The 20215-nt window shown below is 33.5% G+C and overlaps 1 protein-coding gene across 1 annotated transcript in view; it reads left to right on the top strand.

Moving 5' to 3' along the window:
- LOC139154370 (neurexin-1-like) overlaps nucleotides 1-1674 on the top strand; it is a 103536-nt gene extending 101862 nt beyond the window's left edge. The window contains exon 2 of the mRNA XM_070728927.1: nucleotides 1535-1674. Coding sequence (XP_070585028.1) covers nucleotides 1535-1674 — 140 coding nt within the window. The remainder of the gene's footprint in view (nucleotides 1-1534) is intronic.
- The last annotated feature ends 18541 nt before the right edge of the window (nucleotides 1675-20215 follow it).

The raw sequence follows: 20215 nt of genomic DNA, 5'->3' as shown, positions 1-20215 counted from the left end.
TGTGGAGTATAATCCAGGGATGATACAACCTGTAGATATGTTTTTAATTTAACTTTAGGACTGCTTTTATAACTTATTTGAGAATAACATCTACCACTTATAATGGTATTTACGTAGAATACAATAAAAGCAGTTACTATAATTCTTGACGTGATTATGGAGGTTCAGGATTGATATTTGTTACAGAACCCAGCTTGTGGTACAAATTTACTATATTGTTTAAAATTTTGTTTGTTTAATTGACTGATAATACAAAATTTACAATATGAGCTCTGCTTATGAAAACATTCCTAATTTAAGAGATCATATTACCTTTTTATTGCATACATCCTCAATTTTCTATGTGAAGTAGAAAAAGTTTAGGAATCTTACCTTCTAGTGAAAACCATCATATTCTTTTTCAAACCTTATTTGTGTGAGAAAAAATGTACAACAATGAACTGCATGAGACTGTATTTTATGACACTTCTGTCATCTTCCCAAAGGAATATAATATTATTTTATGGTTTTATTTTTAAATGACTTATATTGAGGTGTTTTGTCACTAGTTAATTTCTATTAATGTTTGTAAAGTTGAACATGATGCATATTTCTTTTAAGAGGATGGAAAATACAGTCCCCAATGCCACATTTTATTTCTTTAAAAAACATAGCTTTAAAATGTTTTAGATGATTTGGTTGGTAATGAATTGTGTAACCTACAGTTCTTTATAATTTTGAAAAGCAATAGTTAAGAAACAGAGCTTAATTTTGGTGATCCAAAAGTGCAATTAATTTTCAGCTGGTCAAAGTAACTGATAAAAAGGACTTCCTCTTCCACATTACACTACACTGTTTTTCCATTCACTGCATGATGATGATGATGATGATGATGGTGATGATGATGATGATGTTGATGATGATAATGATGATGATGATGATATTCAGAAATGCATTTATTTTAGGTTGAATGTTTCACACAAACAAGGAGATGTCCCTTGCATTTTCATTTCAATGTGATAAAGTAATTATTTTATTTAATTATTTGAAACACTCATTTTCAATGAGAGGAAAAAGATCAGACCCAGCCCATTCTTCAGGTTGACACTACTCCAGGTTTGGAAAATAAAATAAAATAAATAAATAAATAAAAAGAAGCTATTTTATAACCGCAGGATGAAGCATCCATCTAGCAAAAAAAAATGTCATCCAAGTATTTATGAGATTTATGAACAAATATTCTAGGAATTGATTGAAGTTGAAATCATTTTCTTACTATTTTGTGATTAAAACCCATTTTAATACTTAAAGAAAATAAAAGGTAATTCAGAATTATTGTGTTCAAATAGTAGTGCAATTGTCCCATTCCCACCTCCAAAAGAATTCCAACTGGTGGTTGAAACATGCTCCTTTAACTTTGCAGTATCATGCAAATACCTAACAGGAGACAGACAGATAATTTCTGTTATCAAATAAATTTAAAAAGTCACTGTGACACTACCACCTTTCCTTGAACCCTTGTTCATTGCTGACTGTGCTCTTGTTTCCCTTTAAGGTCTGGCGCACTTGATGATGGGCGACCAAGGTATGGGTTCTGCTCCTTTTCCACTCTGCTTCGATCATTTTATTTTAGTTTTTAAGAATTCTTTGTTTCTTTTTTTCTGTAGCTGCTTCAAGGTCCATCATAACAAATGATGGCTAAATGTTTGTGAGCTGTCTCAGGCTGTAATAAATAATCACACAGTCCTAGTTACATCTTTATTTCTTTTTTCTTACTTCTTTTGCATTGTGTGTCTATAAATAGATAAATCTTATGTTGCTGTTATTTTTTACTATTTGCTCCTGAACCCTTTTGTTCTATTTTTTTTAATTGTTTCCCTCATCCCACTAACAATAAAATAATTGTTAAAGAGGGTGCCATTTCTAAAAAATCATATTAAGAAATTTCTATGAGTTTAAATTAATGTTGAGCATAAAACCTGAAATGCACTCTTCAGATCGATATGAAACACTTGACTTATACCAAACTCCCCACCTTACCCCCCCCCAAAAAGAAATCTGCTTTGCGTTAATGCATGGTTGTTTGGAAAATGCAGAAACCATTTGTTTTTGGCTTCTGGAATGTTAAGAAGACTTTTTTGCAGCATAACGGACCTCATCACCTTGTGAAAATTCTTGCCCACCCAACTCAGTGTTCATGTTACTTTTGTGTCATGCCTTTGAAAAATGAAGCATGGGTTACTTCTGTATTTTCATGCATGTACATGAAAGTTGGAAAGCAGTAATTCTTAAAATGTGACATCAACTGCATCTCCATTTGTCTTCAATCATTTGCCTCAAGCTTTGTCTCTTTTCATGTTTTGAACTGTGATGGCATTTACATTTACACACACAACCCTTACTGTTATTTCTCTTTTGTTTTCTCTTCCGTCTGGCAATACTTTCTTCATGGAATCATTTCATCAAATCCATAGGTAAAAGTAAAGGTATTACATGACTTTCTTCTTTCCTTCCTTCTACCTCCCTTCCCATTCTTTTAAAAACCATCTATATACTGTAAAGTATGTCTGAATGATGCAAGTACTGTATATGTATTTAGTGTTGATACATTGTGTTGGTGTGAGGTAGGTATGTTTTTTTATTTTACAAGAAAAGCTTAGTTGGTAAGAGTCAGGGGGAAAAAACAGACTCATAACTTTTTTAAAGAATGTTTGTTGTGTCTTGAATATGAATAACAGAACTGTGACACTATGATATATTGTTATCTTGACAGTGTAAAAATCATACAGGTGACATAGAGTATTAGCCAAGTTTTCCAGTACAAAAATTAAGCATGGATCAAAGCTAGGACAGAGATTGCCAGAAATATAGGTGAAAATTAATTGGCAATAGCTAAAAGCTTTAGTAAGTGTACAATATGTGGTATTAGAAAGGCGATGCCAAACACCAATATTTGTTTGGAGAAAGCTGAGGAGGAATGGATGGGGATGGGTTGATAGAGGCTTTTCCAGGATTAAGACAGAAGCTTGGAAGAATAATCGGAGGCAGGCTCCGGAGAAGCTGAATTCAACTAACCATCTGAGGTATGAATTCTGTTTTCATTACCCACCATATGCAAAGCATATATGTCAGAATAGTCTTTAAGCATGAAGCCACCAGATAGCTGAGTCAAGAAACTTGACCCAAGTCCACTGCAATAACATGTAAGTCTGAGCAGAGCTTTTGTCTACTGTAGAAGGTTGGCTACAGTTTTGTCTCTAAGAATTTTGTGCATAGGTCTTCAACGTTAGGTGTATAGCTCAAAGGATGGCTACAACTAAAGAGTCAGGAGACCCAGAGGTTTAAAAGAAAGTGGGTTGTGTAAGATTTTTGGAATAGAGACCGTATTTGTCCTCTTAAATTGGTTATTTAAATTTCTATGTGAGAACAAGCAACAACAGGTAACTCTTGCCAAATCCTTTGGTAAGTTTGAAACTTAATTAGTGTATCAGTATGTAGTAATTAAAAATGAAGTGCAAACCATCCAAATCATATCAGTGTCACTGACTTTAAGTAGAAAAATAAATATGCAATTTTCTTTTGTTGGTATCAATGGAACTCAAAAGGATTTCCATTTGAAATGTTAAAATATTGAAGTATATATAGTATGTGTGTATGCTTGTGTGTTTCTGGAACTAAATTGTTTTGGAAATGTAATTGTATTGTTTGATTAACATATGAACCATGGAATTTTCAGTCACCCTCCATTTTACGTTCCATTTTATTGAATGTATTATAAACCACCCAAACTGCTATAATAAATGATGCTGCTTGCATACGTTTTGTCCCTGAAGCCAGTTGCTTTAGTATACCTGGCAGATAATATCAGGAATGACATCACTGAAGTGTAACAGTACAATAAAAATATAATAAAGGAAAAATATGAGATATTTTTGCCCATTCTTAACATCTAAATCCTCCCTTTGCCTAATAATAGGCTCAGCTATACATGCACCAATAAATGTATCCTGAGACTAGGTTTGCTGATATTGGTAATCTGCATTATATAAAATTACCTTTCTGCTGTTTGTAAGTTAAAATGTTAAAATCTTGCAATCTAGTGTGTGTGGTACTACACCTAAAAATGCCCTAAAAGCTACACTTCAATAGTTCAAATAAGAAGCAAGACAGTAAATGATTTTGCTACTGGTTCCTGTGTGCGAACCAAGAGCAACTCACCACTTAAGCCAGAAGAGTAAAACTAATTATATCAATATTTTTTAAAATTCCTTTACAAATAGCTTTTGTATCAGGATATACAGTATTGTTTCATTTTGAATGCATACTGGTTGTGGGTTTTGAAACAAACAAGAAACATGGCACCAGAATTATACAGTATATTATTCTTAATGTAAATGGGAAGGAGTAAATGTGAATAAAGGAGAAGTTATTCTAACACTATCATGCTATGACATGTAGGACTGGCCTTGATTTATTCAGATACAAAAATAAATGACCATTTGGGGAAAAAAACCCACCACCCTATATTATTTATCTGTCCAAAATGCTTCATATAGTCAGGAGTTTTCTGTGATGAGAAAGTCCCTATGATAATGGAATGCATATATAGTTCAGCAAGGAGGTGGTTGAAATAGTGTTGTCAGCAACAATGTCATGGCTGGGTGGGGGGGGGGGACATCCTCTTCTAATAAAACATACCTGATAAGAATAAATGATTTGTGGACATATGGTGAACCTGCTAGTATGAACAATGAAATATATATACCTAGCATTGTTGGATTTGTTTTCCTTTTTTATATAATGACCATATTATATGACATCATATTAGCAGTCATAATGGCAAAAATCAGCTATCTACAACATTTAAATACACAGTAGCATCATCAGAACTAATATATTTTTACCATTTGCCTTTATTTATTATATTTGTCCCTCCTTCTGACATGGAATTTGAGTTGATACACATGATTAAAAAGAACAAAAACAAATCATAACACCATTATGGAATAAAGATTATAAATCCCCATGCAATAAATTTGAAAGCAAATAGCACTTTAATCAACAATCCCATTTTCATACAACAATCCTTTATAATCTAAGACAGTGGTTCTTAACCCATGTCCATGGACCCTTTGGACCCTATGTAGATTTCAGGAGAGTCAGTTAACTTGGGTGGGGGGAAAAACTACAATCTTATTTTCACAATCCCTTATTTTAAATTTACATATTTATTAAAATTTGATGTAAAGTTTAAGGTAATGGAAAATCTTGTTCCAGTGTTAATACTAGAGATGTAATTGTGGAAATGTCTGTAGAGATTCTCAGTCACCCAAATCATGGCTGGTTCCAAAGGTACTTTTTTTGGAGGGAACTGGACTTCCTTGTTTTTTGGTTGAAAATGTTTTACTTCTCATCCAAGAAGCTTCTTCAGCTCTGATAGGATAGTGGGGAATGGAATATAAATCCTTTCATTCACCATTATCTTGTCAGAGCTGAAGAAGCAACTAGGATGAGAAGCAAAATGCCTCCAAAGAAACAAGAAAGTCCAGTTGCCTCCAGAAAAAAACAACTTTGGGATAATTGTGGAAGTGTAATTTGATGTCATTTGCACTTTACCTGAAATATTTGTCTCTATGCGTGGCTCAGGGTCTTAAACATCCTAATCCATTAAGTAAAGTAAACTAGTAATTCTGATTTAAATCCATGGATTAGGTCTTCTCCATCTTTGGGCAGGTTGTAGGATAAATGAGAGGGAGCAAGAGAATGCACAATTGCAAAGTGCAAATACTGTTCATGAGAAATGTAGAGTTTATAATTTCATGAGGTGATTTGTGTAGTACCTATTTCTTTTCACATAAAATAATGAAAATCTGCTACTGTCAACAGTTGATTTCCCACTGTGTTAGAAATCCCTTTAAAATAAGTGAAGCGAAGTGTTCCCATAAATATCTCAGTCTTGTAGAACAATGTAACAAGAAACTGTAGTTTACATAAGAATAGGAAAATTATTCATGTGTTATTGATAAATTTCATTCTAGAAATGAAATCCCCTGCTATTGCATTTCTACAATACATTTCAAAACTAATTCAGAATCACTGTTCATGTGGAATGGTTGAAAAACAAAAATGACATGGATGAGACAGTTGGGTTATGAGGAACACCAAATCTAAAAAAAATTCTAAACTAATTTTGTAAACCTATTATTTCAAAGAAAGTATACAATCTGCTATGATGATTTCTCAGAAGTAAACATAACTGGCTTCAGAGGTAAGTTTGTGTCTCTTGTGAAACTGAGGGACAATACATTGTGCCCTTTTTCAAAGCAACAGCAATAAAGCAGTAATTACCAATTCACTAAGCTAATTTTTTTTCTCAAAGTGCTAAAGTTTTACTTTATTTCATGATACAGAATAGGTGTGATTTGTATAAGAATAATATATTCTTTTTTCTGTTGCTTTTCTTAAAGTAAGCAACTGACCAACCAATCCCAAGAAATCTTTTGGAAGTTATTCTGTTAGGTTAACTCATGCAGCTTTGTTTCTCAAAATTACTAAAACCAAGGTCATAAATCAACTTAGCTAGTGTGTTATCCTTTCAGGTGTTCTCTTAAAATATGAGAAATAGAAAAGAACAAGATGGTATCTTCAATTGCACTTATTTTTTTGCTAATGAAAAATAGTTTGTTGACTTTCAAGTGCCCAGAATGTGATCTGTTGATCCAAGTAAATACAGTATTTCACATTTGCATTTTGTGTGGTATTTTAGAATAAACAAAATTATTTATATTGTTACATTTGATTTCAACTTTTCTCCATGGGATTTAAGAGAATGAGAACATATTGTTCCTTCCACATATCCCTTATGTGCAATGGAAGAGTTGTGCATCTGGAGGCATCCAAGTTGAAGGAAAATTACTTAGAGCGCTATTGGCCAATTCAAGTTATTTTTATATATTAAAGATGTCTAAATTCCCTGTACATATTTTTAAAAATCACATCTAAGAAGTTATTTACACAAATTTATACCATATTTAAACCACCATAGTCACTTCAGTCTTTTTACATAAAGGAAAAAGAAGATTCTTGCTGAATCAGACTATTAGCTTAGTCAAAATTTTCTTCTATACATTTGCTGACCAGATACATCCAGAAAACTCACAAACTTGGGCAGGAGGTTGATAATCCTCTTCTGTTGTTCCTGAGCAGCTGGCATTTAAGATGAACTACCTGGTTTATTTATTTTTTAATTGCATTTTTTTCTTTGACACATTTAAACTTCCTGCTTGCCTGGCTAATTTATTTTCCCTTTCTACCTCCTTCAGCTTTAACTCCATCTCCAGCTTGCTTTTCTTCCCTTCCTAGCCATCTGGAGTGCCTGTTTTGCTGTAGCTTTAACCCAGTCATTGCCACAATAAAATAATTTTGGATAGCTTGACCATGGCAACTCACCAAAACTGCCTTCTGGAATTCAACATAGATGTTGATCAGAAAAAACTCTCCTCTTCTATTTCCTAATATAAATATTATCAATATTTATAAAGCCAAATTTCATATAATGCATATCCCTCAGCCTCAAATAACTTACCAATCCGCAGAGTGCATATACATTTCTTGTTTATAAACTATATTCAGCAGTAGTGCCATATTTTTCAGTCTTTTGTAAGATGATAAAGACCCTGGAATTGGACCTAGATATCGGATGGACCGATGGTAGCCATTTATTATATTCTAAATTTTGCACCATGCCAAGAAAAATAATGTTACTTTTAATTGCAATGTTTATTTTATTGCTTGCTTGCAGTACTGAGTCATGTGTCAATTAGGTAAACATATATGCTGTATCTATGTAATTAATAAGTACACTGAAATTTAATAATAACTATATGAAGAACATAGTTGATTGAAGACTTTTTTTGAAATGGAAAAAAAACCAAATCTACAGAAATGAAGTCTTGTCCAAATTACAATATTTGATGAGTAAATTATATTTGGCACATAATGAAATACTTTTTACTTTATCTTCCTTAAAATATATATTTCCCATAAATGAAAGGTTTTATTTTAGGTAGCTGAAGAAAATTTATTATTAATGCAAATTTAGATTCAGTGAAAGATAAATTTTCTAGGAAGGAATTTAGATACATTAATTAATCCTCATTTTTGCCCAAATGTTGGAATTAAGCAAAACATTACATTGCATGTAGACATAAAACACCATAAATTAAATTTAGTGTACATAATTCCATGCTTCTGGGACATAATCTCATTGTAAGATTGAACATAAATCTGTAAAAAAAAATTGGTTTGATGTCTCGAATATCATTTTTTCTGCAAGAAGAAACTGACATTTTTATTAACAAGGGCCAAAGAAATGCCATATGTGATTAGGTTAAAGAAATTAAGAACATTTCAGTAATCTCCATCAAAGATTAATTCTATCTATAGTTGCAATGAACACATTTTGTTGCTTTTATTTAATTTTCCTCCAGCAGATAGAAATGGCACAGAGCCGTTTTTCTTCATTTGCAGGTCACATTTCAGGTTTCCCAGTTTGTTTACTATATTAATAGTTGATAAAAATTTAATACCTGGAAGATTTTGAATTTTTGTTATTTTGACCCTTTTTCATCTTTTATTCCTTTTACTCCATCCTGTGCCTGGTATCAGGAGTTCAGGATAACATTGCTGCTATATATACTCTGTCAGTTTATATAATTTCAAAAAGTTGATAAGTTCAAGTTGAATGACTGTCTCCAGTAATCTACAGCAGTACTGATTTCTAAAATTGCCCACTAACAACAAAAAACATATTTGGCTTTCAGCATTCTCCTCTTATATATTAATATACAGAATTTAATTAATACAATTTCTGTATGCCATGAAACTGAGCATACCAGATGATGCCAGGAAGAAGCCAACTAGCAATTCATATCTTCTTGACTGTAATAGGCTCAGATGAAATTAACAGTAAAATTAATGTTGTTGATATTTTCATTGGCTACCTAAACAAGTAAAATCCATAAGCCATCCATATTTCTTTAAACAAAAAAAAACACCCCTCTGGACATTTCAGTATAGAATTTTATAGTCTACATATGTAATGTGAGAATCAAAAGTCAATAGGACCTAGCACATGACTGAATATGTCATATCAAATGTTCAACCCATATTTTAAAAAATTACCTAGGTTTTTACAAAGTTAGGTATTAAGTTGTCTAGTTTCTTGTGCTAAACAAAAGTAGCCAAGTGTTGTTTCCTTTCTCCTCAGCTTCTATTAGTTTAAAGTGTTCTAAATCTGTCCACTTTATTTGCTATGAATGTGTATGAGAAAGTATGTGACAAAATGCGGAGTAGATTTAGAGTTTATCTGATTGATATTTGTGCTTTAAACTTTAAAACATTTTCATTTTAAATGGTTTTTCTTCTTAAGCTAGACTCAGTGTCTTATTTCTGTGAAATAACTTCTAATGGATTTGAAAATATATGGGTTGAAACAAGTGTTTTCAGACTCTAACAACCCCACTCAAGTTAGTTCCCTGTTGCGGTGAAGGCAGAATGACACACGGACAACAAAGTGGGTTTTATGGGTCACTTTATTAACGTATGGCACTAATAAACAGACACCTGCAGAGTGAAGCCAGAGGGGCATAAATGTCCCTGCTAATAACATTTCTAAGCAACTAATGGACGAAAGCTTCTTGCTAGGCAAGGGGAGGAGTCTCTCCCTTCATTTGCCCCCATGCCACGCTCCTTGGTATATGGGAAGGCTCAACCCCAGTCCCTAGGAGGCCCTGGCCAGCGAGCCACATAGGCATCCCCCCTCCATTACTCAGGCAGAATCTGCCCAGAGATCCTGGAGAGGGGCAGCCCATCACCTTCCAAATGTGCCCTAAAGGAGATTACACAGTTGCTGCTAACACCCCTTTTCTGCCCCTACCCACCACAATGACCAAAATAACTAAAAGACAATTAAATCCAATTTAAGCTACAGCAAGGATCACCCCCTAACCTATTCCTGTCCCCATTCCCAGTGTGAAGTTGGCGAAAAAAACAGCCCTGCCATAATAAGGCCTGACCGATTTCATCTCACTGAGTAAAGAGGGAGGGCAGGCGGGTGTCCTTTTTCAGGTGATGAAGAGCGAAGAGAGGGAGCGGTGTGTGAGGGCACCTTAAATACCTCTCGCCGGCCCCGCCTGGTTTGCTAAATGTGCAGGCGCATCTGCACCTGGCATTCTGGGCAATCTCGCAAATCTTCACGAGATTGCCCACCATTGCCTGGGAGCTACCCAAAATGGCAGCCCCCAGGCATCCTCGTGCCCTCCTCCTCACCGCAATCGTTGCCGGCGGAGATTCTACCGACAATAAGTTATCCTTAGTTCTGCTTCTTGATTTCATCTAACTTCCCTATCTCCATCCACAAGCCATAATGCATGCCAGTTGTGATTGAAAGATGTCAGACTTCTTATCTTGCATAAAGACAGAGCCTGGGTGGCACAGCAGGTAGAGTGCTGTACTGCAGGCCACTGAAGCTGACTGTAGATCTGTAGGTCAGCGGTTCAAATCTCATCACCGGCTCAAGGTTGACTCAGCCTTCCATCCTTACGAGGTGGGTAAAATGAGGACCCAGAATGTGGGGGCAATAGGCTGGCTCTGTTAAAAAGTGCTATTGCTAACATGTTGTAAGCCACCCTGAGTCTAAGGAAAAGGGCGGCATAAAAATTGAATGAATGAATGAATAGATAAATAAATAAATAAATAAATAAATAAATAAATAAAGTGTTGATTCTCTAAAAATTCATGCTCCCATTCTGTAATATCAGCAGCTACACAGTCTCATCAGAGCTGCTGTGAAATAGCAGTTTTATTATTCAGAAGATCTCCCAGGATTTAAATTCTAGGCTTTTAGCTAAGCTTTCCTTAGCCTTGAGATTTAAAAAAAACAAAGCAAAACATTTTTCCTTTCATCATCTGACCTAAGAATCCCCGATTCCTACTTTGCCATGTTCAATTCTTACAGAAAACAGAACAATACAGAAACCATTTTAATGATCTCCTGAAGAAAAAACGTAGTGGCTCCTCAAATCTACTTTCATCTTTCCCAAATAACAATTAGCGATTTTAAACTACAGTTGCTCTGCACAGTAAGAATGACTGAATTTGATCATTATCCTGGAGCACCAGCTGTGCCTTCCAAGAGTGAAGAAAATAGGACAAATGTATTACAAGAACTGTTACATTCAGAATTTGCTTTTATAAAAGAAGTGATGCCCATGAGAGCCATAAATGAAAATACATGAAACATATAAATAAATAAATAAAACAAATATTTGCAAACAAACATGGTGCTGGCTCTATTTCAAACTTTTACATGGTTATTCAATAATTATTTAATCTCACATCTTTTAGGAGTGGTGATGTTTTACCTTTATGTGAATTACAACCAATACATCTGGAAAGTTTCACATTGGGAAAGTTTGATATTTGCAAGTAAATGTACATTTATTTATCCTTTTAAGATTATTCTCTAAAAGTGATTCGTATAAACTGAGAAAATTATTTGTGTGTAAGTTTAATAGGGATAATATTTGAACATATTATACTTGCACAAATTTAACGGACTTTCCTAAGAATTTAAGGCATAAATAAACTCATACTAATAAAAAGTATGAAATATAGTTTTCAGGATGCAATGTCATTGATTGATCAATTGATTGATTGATTATATGCCATGAAGTTGCTTTAGACTCCTAGCAATCACATCGCTTCATTTTCTCCATGGTAATCAATCAGCTTTATTAGTGGCAGGAGAATAAAGGATATTAATATATATAAATATAAATATAAAATATAAATATAAAATATAAATATAAAATATAAATATAAAATAAATAAAGGAAAATAATCCAGACCAAGAATGTTAAACTCATAACATCATGTGATGTAGCCAGACTTTTTCCCTTCACTAAACCAGGCATGGACAGTGTGTGATGCATGTGGCCCGTGGGCTGACAGTTTGGCAGCCCTGATCTAGACCAGTGTTTCCCAACCATGGCAATTTGAAGATATCTGGACTTCAACTCCCAGAATTCCCCAGCCAGCATTCGCTGGCTGGGGAATTCTGAGAGTTGAAGTCCAAATATCTCCAAGTTGCCAAGATTGAGAAACACTGATCTAGACATTGTATTTTTGTGTGTGTGTGTGTGTAGGAACTTTCTTGTTCCTTTCATCATTTCATCCATATAACAAACAAATGCACATCAAAATTGTTAAACAAATCCAATGATGTTAGAAGTCATTCCTCTGAAAGTAAGGTAACCTGAGCTTTCACATTATTTATTTATTTATTTATTGGATTTATATGCCACCCCTCTCCGCAGACTCGGGGCGGCTAACAACAATGATAAAAAACAACATGTAACAATCCAATTTAATAAAACAACTAAAAACCCTTATTATAAAAACCAAACATACACACAAACATACCAAACATATTATGTTGTTCTTTAGTATAGTATTTCAATAGACACCTGCAATATTCTCAATAAAGCTCTTTTTTATTATATATAATGGCACTTTCTCTTTGTTTCTGTGTTTAAAATGATCAGGAGATGCAGGTGATTATTTGGCAGTGATACTACCAACATGGCACTATAAATTACCTGCAAGATCTAGTTTAGACAAGTTAATACAAAGAGTGTTTGTCTCTGGCAAATAAACAACATATTTTAGAGTTTCCCAGACAGTGTTCTCCGCCCCTCAACAAATACACATATACCTTTCCTAAAATTATATTGTCTGCTTTTTTCCAAACAAGAATTTTTTTCCCAGTAATATTTCAAGTACTTTATATTGACTTGCAGTTCTGAGGAATATGGTTTGTCACTAATGTAGATATACAATAGATTCATCTCTATCTCTCTTTACATCTAAATCTTTAAGCACTGGGAACACTTGCTTTCTTAGTTTGTCTACCTCCCCTTTTTGTTTTCATTCTGTCCAGAACAGTGAATCTCTATATCATTTTTAAAATACATTTATCACTTTCCTAAGTGTCAGATTTTAAGTAAGATATAGCTATAACTATGTAGTGTTCAAAAACTCAATACTGTACTTAAGAATTAGATAATAGCGGAAATTTTGTATGCATAACATTATTAGATAAGTTGTTTTATTGCAAAAAGGAAAGAAGTCATGTATACATAGAAAATCTGAGTACTGCAGAATTCAGAATTCAAGTTAAATGTATGTAAGTACAGTGCGTCTCTCTGTCAACTGCAGAGTTTAAATATTAACCTTCTTCTTCTCATTCTTTCAAGTCAATGGACTGTTGAATATCTTTTTGTCAGCATTGATATTGATTGTTGTAATGCAACAATTGAATTATTGTTTCATTACAAATTAATAATGATCATTGAAATGAAATGAAAATGGGGGAGAAAACAAAAACTAACTAAAAGCTTAGATTTATTTTTATATTTTCATTGCCCCAACTTCCACAGAGGTCTGCTAAAACTAAATATTCAAAACTGAGAGATTATATAATGTATTTTCTATCTTGTAAGGTGGTTTTGTTCTCTCCATTTCTTCATCCAACCATAATTGATGGGCAAAGATAGTGGACTCTCCAGTTAATATTTGAAATAGGACTTCTAAAAATATTCTTAATTTATTTTATTAGAAGAAAAATAATGGATCAAATCCCTTCAGGAAAATATACTGAATTAATTTTTGGTAGTGGAGGAAAGGGCACATCAGGAAATGAAATAAACCATGTAAAAAAAATAAAAATAAAATCAGCTACAGAACAATAGTCCCCAATCCTTATGAATGAGTTATAAGGTCCATAGAACCTGTTTCGTGACTCCTGTGCCAAAGGAAGTATATGCAAAAATAGTTTAGTTTATTTTGTCATTGCACATAGTACAACAAAATTAAATGCTATATTCAGTATACATTATAATTATAAAAATAAAAACACCTACATACATCCTTTACATTCTGTAAAATTGAAACTGAAAACCCGATATTGGATTATACTGTGGAATTCCATATTTATTTATTTATTTAATTTATTTATTTAGTCCAATATATAATGCACATTGAAGAGAATAGATATGTAGTAATATAACTAAAGAAACGAATAGAAGAAAAGATATAAAAGTATAGGTGAACAAATTTGAAAGGAAGAAAAGATAAATGAGATGAGGAGAAACAATTGGACAGGGACGGAAGGCACACTGGTGCACTTATGCACGCCCCTTACTGACCTCTAAGGAACCTGTAGAGGTCAATCGTGGATAGTCTAAGGGAAAAATGTTGGGGGTTAGGGGTTGACACTACTGAGTCAGGTAATGAGTTCCATGCTTCGACAACTATGGTTATTGCCCTGGGAGAGAAATTGTTTTTCAGCCTATTTGTCCTTGTTTTTATTATCCTGTACCATCTACCAGATGGTAATAGTTAAAAAAAAAAGGGTGCCCAGGTTGAGATGGATCTTTAAAAATGTTTTGAGCTTTCTTAAGGCGGTGGGAGCTATAAAGCTCTTCCAAAGAAGGGAGAGGGCAACCAGTGACAAATTCATGGCTGCCAAATGTATCGGTGGTTATTGAAATGGATGTCCAAGTTCTGCCTCTATGTTGGTTGAGGCAGGCAGGATTCCATTGGGTACAATTTGTTGGGAGTCAAGGGAAAGGGAGGGTTTTGCCTTCTCTTTCTGCTCAAGATCCCCATGTACAATTGGTGGGCCACTGTGTGACACAGAATGCTGGACTCAATGGGCTTTGGCCTGATTCAGCATGGCTCTTCTTATGTTCTTACGTTCAGTGATCCTCTGGGCAATGATGTTTACCCTCTGGAGTGCTGCCTTAACTTCTACTATGCAATTAGCAAACTATACACTAATACATTAAGTTAAAATACTCTCTATGGTAGGATAGATATTTGGCAAAATTATGTAATTAAGTAAATTTTGTAGAATAATTAATTAAAAATAATCTAATGCTGTAACTTCCTTTCACAACTATTATCTGACAGATTTATTGTGACTACTACTAAATTTTTAATCAAATGTCTTGTTATTATGCATAATATCAAAACGTTCACTACTTTGATGCTAACAATAATAAATCTGGAGCCAGCTACAGATACAATAAAAATGTAAAGCAAGCAATTCTTGTGAATTTCACCTATGGTGGGAATTAATAAAAAAGCTAGAATGAGGATTAAAAATTTCATACTTAATTTGCATTTAAGGATCTTGGGTATATGCAGTGACCTAGAAATATCAGAAGAGTTAATGTTGAGAATTATTTTTAAACTATTCAAACCTTCAGGAGGAGCCAAAAGGGAGCGATATATTAGTATGTTCAAGGACTCTTCTTCTATTAGCTGTACTGTTATTTGTGAATGTGACCAACTTTTTAAACCTTTGTGCTTCAGCCTGAAAAAAATATGGTAAATGGAAATTTAAAATATTTTCTTTATATTGCTTTATAGGCCACATAAATTCTAAAGTCTCTGAGCAGCTTACAATAAATCAACAAATAGAATTAAAATTTAGTACCAAGATCCATTCATGATAGAATACATTGAGGGTAATATGATTTGCTCATACCCAAATACTTTTTGCAAAGCCATATTTTCAAAGCTATTTTGAAACAAGAAAGAGTTTGGATGATTTGGTGTTCTAGATATCCGGGGAAGACGACTATTGAAGATTTTGCTGTTTTAATAACTAATTTCTTCCATTTTCTAAATATATAGTGGGACATCAAACTTGGAACTAAAATATGTTATTATACACAAACCTATATGAACCACTTCAGTATAAAGAGGTATGGATATATGTGAAGATGGATAATAATTTCAGTGTTTTAAATACAGGTAGTTCTTGACTTATGACCAATTGATTAGTGATCATTCAAAATTATGATAGATCTACTTGTGGGATACTTATGAGCCAGAATCAATGATCCAATTATTGCCCTCTATGGTCATATGATCACACTTCAATAACTTGGAAACTGAGAATTTGCAATATCCTGTATTTTATGCTGGTTTTTCCAAAAACTGGTATTTATTTTAAATTTTTGACAAAACTGGCCCATAACAGGCCACAGCTTAGCTTAACAACTTTAGCATTCACTTAACAACTATCACAAAATAGGTCATAAAATCAAGTTGTTCACAGGGATGGCATAATTTATGAAAACTAATTATGACTGTAATGGGTAGTCCCTATTATGGTCTTAATAGGTCAATGATTAAACAAATCTGGAAAAAAAAAATACTTTTTCAGTTTAACAAAAATGTTAGGAAATACCATGTCTCCAATATTTCAGTTAATTGTAGATCTGTGAACAAGGAACTATGGTTCAATTCAGAAGTGTGTTCCTACTGGTTCTAATCGGTTCTTTAGATCCGTTAGTAAACCGGTGGTGATAGTGCTTTCCGTCCCCTGTCCTATTGCTCTCCTATATCTCCCATACCTTTCTTCTATTCCTGTATCTCTTCTTCTATTCTTTCATTGATATGTTTTATTCCTATATCTTCTCTTCTATTCTTTCTTAGATATATTTTACTATGAGTATATCCTCTATAACTTTTATTATGTATTTTACTATGTGTATTGGATAAAACCAATCAATCAATAAATAAAATAAATCATGGAGCCGGTTCTGTCACTGCCAACTTTGTATGCTGCCAACTTTGATTTAGCTTCTGCACATAAGTAATAGATAATTTTTGCTTCTGCGCATGTGCAGAAGCTATTGGCAGGCCTGAGATCCAATTTTTGATTATTTTCCAGTAAGGGACACACACATGCAAAACATGCACTTCCATCATGATACGAACCAGCAGGGAAGGTAAGTAGAACCCACCCCTGGTTAGATTATATTAACAGATTTTAAACCATTGTCACTTTATACTTCATTTTCTATAATCAATTTCAAGCACCAGGAAGTGTTAATTGTCATGTCAAGTCTTTATTGTGCCTTTTACCTGAATTTGATTCAACTTTGTCTGTTTCTATTGAGTAATCAAATAACCACTGGTTTTGGCAGCAATCCTAGAATTTTAGTATCTATCTCACACAAGCTTCTGTGAGCATTATATTCAGGTACATAAATAACTAGTTGAAGTTAAAAAGGAAGAGCAAAAGTTGGAAGGCAAATATATATTAAAAAACTTTCATTATCTCAACAAAGAAAACAGCTGCTGGCAAATGACCCAGCAAATAGAATATTTATATATTCCTCTCTTTTTTTAGAGGTGAATCACCTGCATGTCCATAATGGCCATTAAATATTTACCTGTAGTATGTTTGAGCCCTCCCTTTTTTGTCTTTCCACCAGACTAGTCATTATACTCATAGAATGTGTATTAGATCTTCTCTTGCCTCAAGGAAGGAGGCTACAGTGTGTGGGAAGCAATGATGAAAAGTGGATAGAGCATATGGACAGGGCTAGTAGGGATATTATCTGTTTGTTTTCTTAAGTCTTCAGTAATTTTTTTAAAAAAATGTTTTAGTTAACTTTAACGGGGGCTGGTTAGCATCCTGAGAGCACTCTTTTATCTTATTAACTAATTTCTATTAGATTTTAATGAATCTTTCCTCCTTTTAAATTCTAATTTTTCTAAATTTTTATATGCTGTTTTTACATTTTAACATTTTATTGTACACCACATAGAGTCCCTCTCTGAGAGAGATAGGCAGTTCAAAAATGTAATAAATAAATAAAAATTATTCATAGAAATTATTCAAGAGAATACAGTTGACAGATATCAAAGGTCCATTGAGAGATTGAGCAGAACCAACATTTCTTCATCGAAAAGGAAAAAGGAGTGCAGTGGTGCATGTGGTTAGGACAGTTTGTTAGAGGTTAGCAAAGCCTGTGTTTGTGACCCAAGCAGTGTTGGGTTTCTCCCAGTCCAGCCTGGTTCTGCAAACTGGTAGTGGTGGCAGAAGGAGGCTCTGTCCACCTCCCCAGGACACTTCTGCGCATGCGCAAAGCATCATCCATGTGAGCGAGTGAATACACAAACTGCTAGCAATGGTGTTTATAATCCAGTGCTGGATCTGAGTGCTGCTGCTTGGGGGCAGGATGAGCTCCTGTCATTTGCTCCAGCTCCTTAACGCAGATATGAAAGGAGCCTCTCTAGGCATCCCCCAGGCAACAGTGATGTCACTGGCTAATTTTTGCAACCTAGAAGCGTTTTAAATGGTGTCTCCAACATGAAAGGAACAGGGAGATGAAAAAGGAAAAGAAAAGAAGTTTCTATTAATTATTAAACTATTCTGAGGGAGAGAAAAAATGCCCATAAATCTAATCAGCTTAATCGATTTGAAATAAATTGATCAGTAACAATATCGTACAACTTAGTTTCCTTATAATAACTTGAGTTTAATAAAAGGACAGCCTGGATAATTGTTAATAAGATGTTCTCCTGATTATACACTTTATTGCATCCCCTTGAGATAATTGTGAATTTAAGAGAATAATTTATTAGTGCTTTTTCGGTGCTTTATTAGGCCAGAGGGATTTGTTACCAAGGGGTTGCTGAGGCTACATTCATGTTACCTTGATTATGCTTCTTTAAAAAAATAATAATCAAATAATAGGATGAATATAAAGATTGACCATATCATATATTGCTTTTATTTCTCCTTCTTTAAATTTAATTAACAGCCATTGTTGATTATATGCCCATTTTGGGAGGAACTGTTTGCATGAAACACTTTGAATTATTTGACTCATAACAAAAATATTAATTATATTTAACACTTCTTGGGCATTTAGCATATCTTTAGGTCACAGGAGACCGAAATGATCCTGCCACATCTTGAAAGACAGATTTTAAGAATAATGGCATTGCATAGAAAAGAAGGTTCTGTACTACTGTGCCAAGTTGCCATGGTTACTGGGCACTGCTTCATGGGAATTTACTGGCTTTACTTTAAGATTATTTTTAAACTGAATTTTGCTGCATTTCTTCTTACCTCTCCCTGGGTCCACCATAAAATTGTTTTCTATTTTTACATTAACACCAAATCAAGTACTATATAGATCATTACAATGCAGGGTTGAAAGTAGTACATTGTTTCTCTGGGAAGATCACAGAGCTTCTATCCAGAATTTCTATAAATAGATATTCTCATAGATATCTCTGGTGCATATTTACTGTTTTACAAGCAAGAAAACCAAATAGAGTCATCTCAGTTCCACAGAAGTAGGAAGGTTGTGTTTTTGTGTTGTATATTAAGTTAAAATATCACAATATATCATAGTCACTGATTCTGTAGTAACAATGAATCTGGTCTCCTTGCTTATAGAAGAATAAGTAAGATAAATATGAGCAAGGCTTGGAGGCTCTTGTCAATCTGCCTTGAGATTTTTTTTCTAATGATCTAGAAAGCGGCAGGTACTTTCTTGACTACCTAGAATGCAACATTCATTCTTGGTAGTTTTTCTTCCATTTTTCCAAATTGGTTGCCTTGGCCTTAGCTTTATCATAAACTTAATATAGAATGGCAAGATTTAATATATAGAATATTGATGCTTTATGGTTGGAATGTCCCAAATTGCATTTTTTTTTACTTTGCATCTTTTACATAAAATAAATTGGATTCACTTGTAACTTATTTTAAGCTTGTTCATATTTTATTCTCAAATAACAGTACATTATTTTTAATTCAGCAGAATGTATTTTAAAGTATTTTAAAGTAAATGGATAAACTTTTCAGCAGTATGTCATGGATAGATATGTGTTCAAGTACACTAATCTCTGAACTGGGGACAGCACAATTTAACTCATGTGTTTTAAAATATTGGAGGAATGTGATTGTAAGAACAAATAAAACAGGACGAGGAAAAAAATGTACTAATTGCATATTGCATTTTACTTTAAATAAACCAGGAAATTTGAAACAGAGGCATTGAAACATATTGAAGGTATTATTTATTTTTTGCTTGTAAGAAGCAGAGTTTTAGTGTAACCAAATACTTTGAGTGTGACCAAATACTGTACATCCTAAGGCATTTTTCTGCTATTATAGGCATGTTATGTTTAGGCAAATTACAACCAACAGTAATTAAAACATCACCCTAAAGTTTTGAAAGTGAAAAAAATATCTAAATAAATCAAATAATTTAGCAAAAGATTTCTGATTGATAATATAACTAATTTTTATTACTCTATTAATGAAGAGTTTGATATATTTTATAACAAAACCCAA

Source organism: Erythrolamprus reginae, chromosome 1 (assembly GCF_031021105.1).
Source record: "Erythrolamprus reginae isolate rEryReg1 chromosome 1, rEryReg1.hap1, whole genome shotgun sequence".
NCBI lineage: Eukaryota > Metazoa > Chordata > Lepidosauria > Squamata > Dipsadidae > Erythrolamprus > Erythrolamprus reginae.
The sequence above is the reverse complement of the archived record's forward strand: the minus strand, read 5'-3'. Positions and strand labels throughout refer to the sequence as shown.